Genomic DNA, 12,106 nt, shown 5'->3' on the forward strand with positions numbered 1-12,106 from the left:
ACTTTACAGGAAGGAAGGAAGGAAAATAAAACCAGTTCCTGTGGAGAGCGGCTGGCCAGTGATCACCCCTGGCCAACTATCTCTGTCCTCACCCTCACCTCCAGCTACAACTGGGGCTGAGCAGCTGGAGCCCGGGTCCCCAAACCACAGTGTGATTGGTGGCCCTAACATGGACAGAGAGGTTAGTTTTTAACCAAGTCAGTTGGACTATCCCTCTTCAAACTTGAACTCAGAAGTGCCCCCCTCAGTGGGCAGGAGACAGAAGCCACAGCAGGAAGGAGTCCATGGGAGAATGGAGCCAGGCTGGGTCCTGAGCATGCTGCCCCTCCTCCCCTCTCTACAACCACTGGAATCCAGGGCCCTTGAACTGGATGGAGGCTGAGGGGAGAGAGAAGGCTCTGAGTCACCCTTCCAGCCTCCAACCAGAACTCTCCTCTGGGGGTGAGAATGCTTCAAAGCTCTGCTTCAGGAAGCCCAGAGGGCCAAGGAGGGTCTCAGGGTGTTGGAGGAAGGAGACCCTCCAGGGAGGCAGGCCTTTTTGTTCCTGCTCTGCCAGTAAATAGCTGTTATCTGGGGCTAATGCACATTAACCTGCCCAGTTTTCATCTGAAATCATCTTGGGCCTCCACTTGCGGCTCTATGGGTGTGACTGTTCCCCTGATAACCAATCTTTTCTTTTACCAATAGTCACAATTCCTTCTCCCCTCTCTACTCTTGTTGCCTGGGAGAGAAATAAAACTAAAAGGACTCCTGTAGAGATGATGCAGATTTTCAGCCCGTAGTCACCTCCTACTAAAAATCTCCAGGGAGAGAATGCACTGGGCATGTGGTAGGAAAAGGGACATTTCAGAAATTTCACTTTGTGCATTTCCCCAAGCCAGCTTTTCGTGGCCATTGTGATGGTGGCTACTGGCAGGTCAGCTCATAAGCAGATGCCATGTGCAGAGAATATGCGCAGTAATACCATTTTATGGGCGCAGTGAAACTTCCAGAATAGCTAACTTAACCTTTCAACTTCCCATCGTTTGTTGTTGCCAATATTTATTTTATACTTCTTATTCATAATAAAGAGTGACTAAAATTTTGTTATGCATATGCTAATGTTGCCCTGTGTTCATGGAGTGCTTTTTAATTTCCAAGAATGCTGAGGCCTTTCCCAAGATATATTACTGAAACTGTACTGCAAAGCTTTGCAATTCAACAGCACAGGAAGCCCACACCTCAGTGAGAAGACTCTCCTGGAACTGCTTTGTCTGAGAAGTGGGAGTACAAACATGGTCTTTAAACATGAAAAAAAAAAAATTGAAAAAATAATGAGCTAGCTTTTAATAGTGGCTAATATGGGGGGAAAAAGTAATTTTGTTGCATCTTTCAAAATTTAACCCCTCCAAATGAGCCAGAGTTCAAACATTAGCCATAACATATGTGTGATTACCAGTAAGAGACTCAGTCATTCCAAGAAAACATCTTTGGTGAGTGCTGTGAGCTGAGAAGCTTCTTTTATGTTCAGAAAGGAAATTTTAATAACTCAGGATGAAAGAACCAAAGTGGGCAGTTGGGGGGGAGCCAATCTTGCAAAATACCCTCTGCTTTCCCAACTCAACAGGCTACCTTAAGCACAAACCTTCCAGAGTATCGTAGAGATATTTATATTCCCTTCAATAAATTGTCCAAAGTGTTGCATTGTTTACTGAGCTTTAACAGAAAGGTGTCCCCTGGTTCTCCAAAAATACACACACCAATATACATCAACACTGCATGTGTGCACTCCTGTGGAAATTGCTATGCAATGCAACAAGAAAAGCTTTTAGTTATGTGGTGTGCCCTCCAAAATGGCCTTCCAGGTTCCTGTGCTAGACACGCACCATTATGGAAAAAGAACACCATTGTTTGGTGTTGGGAAAATTGGACAGATACATGCAAAAAAATGAAACTAGACCACCAACTTACACCATACACAAAAATAAACTCAAAATGGATAAAGGACTTAAATATAAGACGGAACACCATAAAAATACTAGAGGAATCCACAGGCAGCAAAATCTCAGACATATGCTGAAGCAATTTCTTCACCGATAAAGCTCCTAGAGCAAAGGAAACTAAAGAGAAAATAAACAAATGGGACATCAAAATAAAAAGCTTTTGCACAGCAAAAGAAACCATCAACAAAACAACAAGAAAGCCCACTGCATGGGAGAACATATTTGCCAATGTTATCACCGATAAGGGTTTAATCTCCAACATTTACAGGGAACGCATACAACTTAACAAAAGATAAACAACCCAATCAAAAAATGGACAATGGACCTAGATACTTTTCGAAAGAAGACACAAGGAAGGCCAAGAGACATATGAAAACATGCTCAAAGTCACTAATCATCCAAGAGATGCAAATCAAGACGACAATGAGGTACCATCTCACACCTGTCATAATGGCTATCAGCAACAAATCAACAAACGACAAGCGCTGGCAAGGATGCGGAGAAAAAGGAACCCTTGTGCACTGCTGGTGGGAATGCAGATGGTGCAGCCACTGTGGAGAACAGTATGGAGTTTCCTCAAAAAACTAGAAATGGATCTCCCATTTGACCCAGTGATCCCACTTCTAGGAATATATCCCAAGAAACTAGAAACACCAATCAGAAAGGATATATGCACCCCTATGTTCATAGCAGCACAATTTACCAGAGCTAAGATTTGGAAACAGCCTAAGTGCCCATCAGCAAATGAATGGATTAAAAAAACTGTGGCACATCTACACAATGGAATACTACACTGCAGTAAAAAAGGAATTCTTACCATTTGCAACAGCATGGATGGAACTGGAAAGCATTATGCTAAGTGAAATAAGCCAGTCAGAGAAAGATAAATATCACATGATCTCACTCATTTATGGAAAATAATGAACAACATAAACTGATGAACAAAAACAGATCCAGAGACAGATAAGCATCAAACCTCAGAGGGAAGGTAGGGGAGGGGGGGGGAGGGGAAAAGATCAACCAAAGGACTTGTGTGCATGCATATAAACCTAATCAATGGACACAGACACCAGGGGGGTGAGGGCATGAGTAGCGGGGTGGGGGTGGGGGGCAATGGGGTGATAAGGACACATATGTAATACCTTAATCAATAAAGAAAAAAAATAGAGAGAGAGAGAGAGAGAGAGAGAGAGAGAGAGAGAACACCATTGCTGCAAAAATACTTGAGTTACCAGGCCTTTCAGGTTCCTGTGCTAGACACACACCATTATGGAAAAAGATATGCAATAAAATGATATGCAAATGAACCGGAGAGATGGGATTTTTTCATGGCTTTTCTTTTCCTCCTGCCACTGTCACATGGTGAGCACCTTAAACAGAGGTTGGCAAATCATGGCCTGCAAGCCCAATCCAACCAAACTTTTCTTATGGCTCATCACCAATGAAGGTTTTTTACATTTTTTAATGCTTGAACAATAATTTTAAAAAATATTGTGACACAATTAAATGAGATTTCAGCGTCCATTCAGAAAGTCTCATTGGAACCCAGCCACACTCATTTGTTTACATTTGGCTAGGGCTGTTTTCACATGGTATAAGGCAGAGTTGAGTAGTGACAGAGACTGTATGGCCCACAAAGCCTAAAGTATTTATTACATGGCTCTTTATAAGTCACCGGACCCCTAGCCTTGTAACAGGACCTTGTAACAGGCACTCCAATTTTGTTGAATAGGACTTGAATCCATTCCTTTTGAGAATAGCCCATATCCATTAGAGGTCACAAGCTGAGGATTCCAACCACGGGACTGAACTGAGTTATTACTAGGCTGCTACTCCACTGAAGCTCACTCACAAAAACATTTCTGAGATAAGGCATTCTTTCAGGTATATAAAATTAAAGATGAATCTTTAAATTTTGAGTCTAGAAGTATGTCATTATTTATGTTTGCCTTGTTTTTTTTCCTCTGAAAAATCCTTAAGACTCTTTCTTAATGTGGTTCTTCCAAAAGGCTCCTAAACCACCAATCACAGACTAGCAGTAACAAAGTGAAAACACAGGGCATATAGGAGAACCCATAAAATCATCCTGAGACACTGCAAATACTCTACACAGTAGTTGGTGAACCTAGGTTATCATCTTTGGAAACTTCAACTTAGAATTCATGAGTCCTTACCCACTTCCAAGCGAAGATCTCCTTCAGAACTTGGGAACGAGGGAGTTTGCTCCTGAAACTGATGAAGGGCAAATGATTCACAAAGAACAAATTAAAATGATATGCAAATGAACAAATTTCTTGATTCTCATATTGAGCTGTAATGATCTCAAATAAAAAGAAACAAAAATTGCAGGCACTCACATATCTGAGTGACTAACACAAGATAACTAAGGACTCTATATAGTATAACCTTATTTATTAAGATGAGAGTATCATTCTCAGTCATTAGAACTTAGGGATAAATACAGAGTACAGGGGTTTACTATCTTGCAAAATTATACAATTTGTTAGTGACAAAGTGGAGACTGTAAACCTCCCCTAAACTCCATGTTTGCCTTTCTTTGTAGGGATAGCTGAAACAGATCGCTGATTTATTCCATGTACTTCTCCAGCTTGAACTCGCACTACTGGCTTGAACCTTGTTTGGTATATGTTGAAGCTATCCTCATACCTTTATTTTTGACAAAAAAATTTTTTTTTGATTTATAGAAAAATTGCAAAGAAATCAAGAGTTCCCATACATACTACACCCCATTTCCCCTACTATTAACATCTGATATTGGTATGGTACATTTGTTACAATTAATGAATCAATACTAATACATTATATCAACTTGAGTCCAGTACTTTATTCAGATTCCTTAGTTTTCATGCAACGTCCTTTTCTGTTTCAGGACCCATCCAGGACATTACATTACATTCAGTCATGTCACCTTAGGCTCCTGGTGGCTGTAACAGTTTCTCACTTCCCTTGTTTTGATGACCTTGACAGTGTTGAGGACGACCAGTCAGCTAGTTAGTAGGAAGCCCCTCAGTAGGGATTCATCTGATTTCTTTTAAAATTTAGATTGGGTTATTAATTTTGGGAAGATCCCAATGTTGAACTGCCATTTTCAGTACCTCATATCAAGAGTATATACTAGTGCCGGAACCAGTTTGGCTCAGTGGATAGAGCGTCGGCCTGCAGACTGGAGGGTCCCAGGTTCGATTCCGGTCAAGGGCGTGTACCTGGGTTGCGGGCATATCCCCAGTGGGAGATGTGCAGGAGGCAGCTGATCGATGTTTCTCTCTCATCGATGTTTCTGACTATCTCTCTCCCTTCCTCTCTGTAAAAAATCAATAAAATATAGTTAAAAAAAAAAAAAGAGTATATACTAGCATCACCATGACTTACAACTTTTCATGATGACACCGATCAACTGCCTCTGGCAATATTTGTCAGGTTTCTCCACTGTCAGGTTACAAATTTTTTTCTTTTCTTCCTTACTGGACTTTGTGGAAGGAAATCACAATGCACAGCCCATATTTAGAAGTGGCAATTATGTTCCATGAAAAATTTCTCTCTTCTTTCCATTTATTTATTCATTCAATCATTTATATCATTTATTTGTTGCTCAAATTATTCCACCTTTGGTCAGTAGGAGCTACTCATGCCTTCTTCTTTGCTTCCTTTGGTCCTGAATGTATCCTTGCTTTTCACGATTCAGCTGAGACGTTACCTCCTCCAAGGAAAAAAAATTCATGGAACCACCCCTACTCCCACTAAACTTTATCTCCTACCATTTTAGTTTATAATTTTTCCCATTACCGTACATTTAAAATTTACATTGATTATGTGTTTATATACTGTATACTTATCCATCTTTCCCTCTGGACAATAAGCTTTTTGATCATATCTTATTTATTTTGTATGTAGTACATAGTGCCTCACTTGCACAAAGCAGGAGCTCAACAAATATTTCTAGAATGATCATTATGGTTTTCTCTTTAGTCTAGGAATGCCTAACATATTAACCAGAAGCCACACAGAAGCTGGTAAATAACTGCCTTGGGAGGAACTATAAGGTGCTACTATTGTGTTAATCAGTCATGTAACACAACAGGCTCAGGATCTAAGTTAACACTTCCTCATGTCTCACTTCTAAGTAAGCCTATTTCCTGACCATTAATCCCAGTTATATTTGCATAACTACATTAAAAGCAATGAAATTATCTGATTGTTTAGAACCAAAGGCTAGGTAGTTTCTAGCACTGCTTACCTTAGAGAAGTGGTGTCCCTAAAATAGCACACAGACATTTTGGTCATGAGTTTCCCAAGTGACTTAGTGCTAGTTTGGAATTGCATAACCACTGAAGAAATAAATTTGCTGAGTTGTATTCTTCATTGTCAGGACTTATGAGAAAATGACTTTAAAAATTAATCAAGACTCTCTCAGATATAGGAACTAATGCTATGGCAAACCATTAAGCTGAAACAGTTTTTAGGTTAGAGCATGCTATCATCTTTGTTGAAGTCACCATTAACTCTTGACTGATCACCTTCCTACTTGTACTCTTGCTCCATCCATCCGCTCACGATAAATGAGATCATGTTGTTCCATTTAACCCTTCCTTGGCATTGCTTTTATAACAAAATTTAAATTCTCAACAATGCCCTAAAAGGCTCCACATATCTAGTGGGCTCCTCTACTTGTTCAAACTCACCCCATACGTGTCTCTTCCTTGTTTATTAATGCCAGCCATGCTCATCTTTCTGAAGCTGTGGCTCAGTCCCATAAATTTTCTGATGTCTAGTAACTCCATCTTGTTATAAGAACTTTACAAAGTTCTTCAATCTTTAATGTTTCAAATGCACATGTTGTGTCTAAGAAACCCTCTACAAATCTGCTGAAATAGAGATTAGACTGAAAGATAAAACCCAAACTCTTCTTGAGTTAAAGTGGGGTTTTTTTGGGTGTTAGAATGTACATTATCTTTAAGCTTTATTTAACTGATGTTATTTTTCCAAGAAATAGTAATAGTTTGATGTTGACATCCTACAAAAAATACCACAAATTTAAAAATCGTTTCTTACTATTTACAAGAAGTTAAAACACAAATTTAAATAAAACATTGCCTTAAAATAATTGATTAAAAAAATTCAGTCCCTTTGATAACTAAAGTACCTTATTACATCATTCCAAACACATGAAAATTAACATGACCACCCCCCAAAATAAAATATTTTTAAAAATCAGATCACATAAAATACCACAACAATCTGCTTCTATTTTAGCACATTCAGAGACATGAAGTCTCTGCTTCCTGTTTTGATGACTTTTCTGGACCCATCTGCCTACGTGAAGTTCTTCAAGAGAAGAACCTACACTTGAATATTCCTTCTATACCTCTGCAAAATGTCGTTCGTTAGTCTTAGAAACAAAGGTCAACTAACACTGTTCTGACTGATGACAGGCATAACTTTTGAATGACAGTGACCTTTTCTCTCAGAATTGAGTCCAAAAGTTTATCAACTCTCAGAAGTTAGTAAGATATAACTGTAAAGCTGAAAATAAAAAATTTCACCTAAGTTTGCGGTAAACTCATTGGATGGTAAAAACTATTCTGGCCCTGGCTGGGTGGCTCCGTTCATTGGGGCATTCTGCCATACACCAAAAGGTTGTGGGTTCAATTCCCAGTCAGAGCACATACCTAGATTGTGGGTTCGATCTGTGATTGGGGCGTGTGTGGGAGGCAATAATCAATGTTGTTCTCTCTCTCTCTCTCTCTCTCTCTCTCTCTCTCTCTCTCTCTCAAAAATAAAAAAATAAAAACATATCCTTGGGTTAAGGATTAAAAAAAAAACTGATCTGAATTGATGCAAGACTAATTTTAGCCTTTATTAATCCCATGTTAGGTGAAAGTTGTTGTTTTTTGGGGTTTTTTGCCGCAGAATATTAATGTGTTTGAGAATAGCACATTTATTTTTCCAGACTCTATTGGAAGGTGTTACAAAACGTATTATCATTCATATAGTTATTCACACCAAGTTTCTCCAAGTGTCTATTTTCAAAAATAAATGGAGTTAATTTTGTTTATATCTTTTTCTAAAAAGCATACAGATTTTTAAAGTAGCTCAAACAAAGGCTTTACGTTACTTTTGCTTGACCTGCTATTCTAACTTCTTTCCTTCTACAAACTGAAAACTATTTAGAAAAGTAACTAGACAGTTTAAGAGATTACATGGCTTAGAAATTTTGGTAACAGAGCTTCTAATTCTTTACCTATATGACAGGGACTGTGGGCCAAATCCAACCCTCGACCCATTTCACTGTTATGCCCACTTGTTTACATACTGTCTGTGGCTGCTTTCCTGCTACAAGACAGAGTTGCATAGTGACACAAACCTTATGACCTGCAAAGCTGAAAATATTTACTGTTTGGCTCTTTAAAGAAAGTGCAAGGGTTGAACTAAGTATATATTCTGCCAAGGATGGTACTAATAGCTATGATTGTGTGAAATAAATTGGTTTGCCTGCATTTAGAGCTTATGACATATACTAGTATGTGTGACACTTCAAAGGCAGAGATATGTCACAGACTGACATTCCCTTTCTGTGTGAATGTGGTCTTAACGAGTCAAAATTTTAGATCTTTGGTCAGAAGTAGAGGGACTGAGGAGTATAGTACTTGCTGACGAGAGAAATCTGGTCAGAGAATGAAGAAAGGAATTTGTATGGTAAAGTTATTAATATTTCCATCTACTGTAAACATTAAATTCACTGAAAGGAACCCACATACTTTTATATTTACGTTGACATGCATAATTTCAAAGAGGTGGGGAAATATGGGCCTTAAAAACTACTCACTGGTACATTATTCTATAGCTCATGTGTGCTGTCTTGAGATTACTGTCTCTTGCCACAACTGATACAAACTTTCCCAGCTCAACCATGGCTCAATAAACTTTTATTACTTTTTGTTATTTACTTTTATTTAAAAGAATTTGTTTCCCTATCACAAAAATTAGATAACTACACCATCAACAGCAGCAAAGTCCACAGAGTTACATTGATGGTGCAGAGTTCACTGGGCATTCCCAATGTCCCAAGGGGCATAAAGGAGGGGAAAAAGTAAAAGGAAAAAATACTTAAAACAAATTCAAAACCCATAATGATGTCGGGGAGAGACTTGTCGTGATAGTCTCTATCTTCATTCACTGTTGGCTGCAGATATACTTCAGCAGGACCATGTACAAATTAACTTGAGTAAACCTTTCATACCAACTCCAGCACCTAATTAGGGGGAGAAAAGGATCAGTTTAATAAAAAGTTTAAGAACATACAAAGAGTTTAATGCATCTTTACTATATTGTAAATGGTGAACTAATTCAGGAAAACTTTCGCTCACGGCTAAAATGCCAAAGAATTTGAAGGAATTAGTCATTAATCCTTTCTTGCTTTCAATTCAACAACTGGATCAATGCTCTGAGATTAGTTATCTCCAGAGTTAACTAGAAAGAAACTGGCTGATGCATAGCATGGATATAACATTTTTGGAATGTATACAGGGTGTGGCAAGAGTAGGTTCATAGTTGTATCCACTTTTGAAAATACTAAATTATTAAGTAATAATACAAGAATATACTCTATGCTTATTCTTGTATTTTTATTTATTAATTATTGTAATCAAAAGTGGACACAACTGTAAACTACTTTTGGTGTCTTTCCATATTCTTAAGAAAAGTTTAAGTATTGCTGTTTAGGATTTTAAGCTATTTATTTCTCCCACTGATAAAGAGTTTGCAGTATCAAGGTATACAGGACCTAATATTTTGCCTTTGCCTATTATTTCACATATTTTCTAGTTTATCATCTGGTGTCAAAATATTTTGCTAGTTATTACAGTAGAGTCTTCTCATACAAGAAAAGTGAGATATTGCTAAAATTAAAAATGACAAGAAGCAATGATCAGTTATAAAAAGAATAGAAGAAATGGCTAAGAAAGAACATAGAACATGAGAAAAATTACAAGCCACTGTCAAAAAGAATGTAAAATGGAGAGTGCAATTCTAGGTGGCAAAGAATTAAAGGAGCAACGATTCCCCCTCCTGTTAGTGCTAAGGCTTGACTTATACCTGTGCTTCCATAATGGTTTTTGTCTTTTGGTTAGCAAGCAGGCTACTTAACATAAGAGGTCAATGCTGTTGAACAAAATCTTAGATTTGTCACTAAGATTCTATAAGTGCATAACTTTGAGCTTCTGTAGCTACTTTAGCAATTCTAATTGCCTCAAAGGCCAAACTCACAGAAGGATAAGGTGCAGCTTTTTCAATAAATGGCTTGTCATGAGAATAAGAGAAAGGGAGACTGAGAGACTACAGAGAACCACTTAAAACAGAGATTCCATTTATTTGTCCAATGTACTGTGCCCCAAGTGCTAAATATCCAATGGTGTAATTAGATACAATTTTTATTTCCGTAAGCTCCTAACTACAAAGAAAAGCAGGTGGAAAACTATGTATGAATTTGACACGGAAACTTGTGTGCCCAGAGACATTTAAGTTTTGGATCAAACTAATGGCAAGATCACATGATCGATCAATTTTCAACAGAACACTAAAATACCTTTTCTTTCCTTGGCAACTGAAGTAAAACCCACTTGTCAGGGAAGAGGACATGAAGAAGAGTAAGATATTTTTAAATCTGGTGAATGTCTAAGCATCTCCAGCTCTATCTTAGAATGCCCTAAGGGTCTTTGGACTGGCATAGAAAAGCTGAACAGCGTTTGGCCCACAGCAAATGCTTAACAGCCATTGCCTGTTTTTCAATCTGACCACTCATCAATCCACTGAGCATTCATATAACCTATAACAAGTACTATCATCTTCTCCATAGTTGCAAGCTACTTATTCTTTTCCCCTTCAATCAAAACCATTTCCAAGTAGACATAGACCCATGATTTGGAAATACCTCTAAGGCTAGTACAACTCTGTATTTCCATGTTACAGTTATATTCCATTACAGTCTAAAAATGAAACTGAATTTAAAATGGAGATGTATAAAATAAATAGCTTACCTTAATTGTACCCTGACTGTTAGCAGCAATCAGCACATTGGACTCCTAGAAAAGAATAAGAACTTTTAAAGTATAGAGGATTTTCTGGAGGACAGTCCAAGAGAATAGATTCCTCTTCGTTCTTCTTTCTTCCCTTCACCCCAAGAAACTAACAGAATCTAAAGTGGGGAACCAACTTTAACATGATTTTAACTAAAAATTTTAAACACAAAATTCCTTATTTTTGCCAAAGCCGGTTTGGCTCAGTGGATAGAGCGTCGGCCTGCGGACTGAAGGGTCGCAGGTTCGATTCCGGTCAAGGGCATGTACGTGGGTTGCGGGCACATCCCCAGTGGGGGATGTGCAGGAGGCAGCTGATCAATGTTTCTCTCTCATCGATGTTTCTAATTCTCTATCTCTCTCCCTTCCTCTCTGTAGAAAATCAATAAAATATATTTTTTTAAAAAAATTCCTTATTTTGAGAATTAAGTTTTAGTAAAAATAATAAAGTTGGAAGCAGAGTAGGAAACTTTCAAATGTAAAGAAAAATAAAAGAACAGATTACTAGTAGAAGGAAAGCTAAAAGAAATAATGACTGGAAGAAAACACCAATAAAACTTGAGAAAAACAAAGAGCATAATCCTTTCCATAGAAAACTCCCCCTTCATTCATTTTCTCCCATAAAATACCAGTAATTGATGTAAATGCTACAGTAGAGTCTTGTCATACAAGAACATGGACAGCTATTCAGTATTAGGAATATGGACAGCTATTCAGTACTAGGAAAACAAACAAGTGTGAATATTCATCTGGGAAAAGGAAGGCTGTCTTTCTTTTTAATTATTCTATCACTCAGTATATGCACTTTTTATAACTTTGGTGATTACTTGAAATAGGATGTATGTGGTAATGTATTTTTTATATTCTAAACTTTAGGAAAAAATCATTTCTCTGGCAAGTAGGAAGAGTAGGAACGAAACGGACAAGACTGTCCATTTACTTAAGGAAACGCATTAAGTAAGAAGAGTTGGGACATGTCTCCTGTTGGAAGTGAAGAGTCTGGAGCCTGGAAGTGTATAAAGTATTTTTGCT

The 12,106-nt window shown here is 37.9% G+C and overlaps 1 protein-coding gene across 1 annotated transcript in view; it reads right to left on the reverse strand.

The window, feature by feature from the left end:
• Window positions 1-8,907: 8,907 nt before the first annotated feature.
• Window positions 8,908-12,106, reverse strand: part of COP1 (COP1 E3 ubiquitin ligase) — a gene marked incomplete at its 5' end in the record, with an annotated part of 104,172 nt that continues 100,973 nt past the window's right edge. The window contains 2 exons of the mRNA XM_081113215.1: window positions 8,908-9,252; window positions 11,036-11,080. Of these exons, the coding sequence (XP_080969341.1) occupies window positions 9,235-9,252; window positions 11,036-11,080 (63 nt within the window). The 3' untranslated portion in view covers window positions 8,908-9,234. The remainder of the gene's footprint in view (window positions 9,253-11,035; window positions 11,081-12,106) is intronic.

This window comes from Myotis nattereri, assembly GCF_964212035.1.
Source record: "Myotis nattereri genome assembly, chromosome: 18".
Lineage (NCBI taxonomy): Eukaryota > Metazoa > Chordata > Mammalia > Chiroptera > Vespertilionidae > Myotis > Myotis nattereri.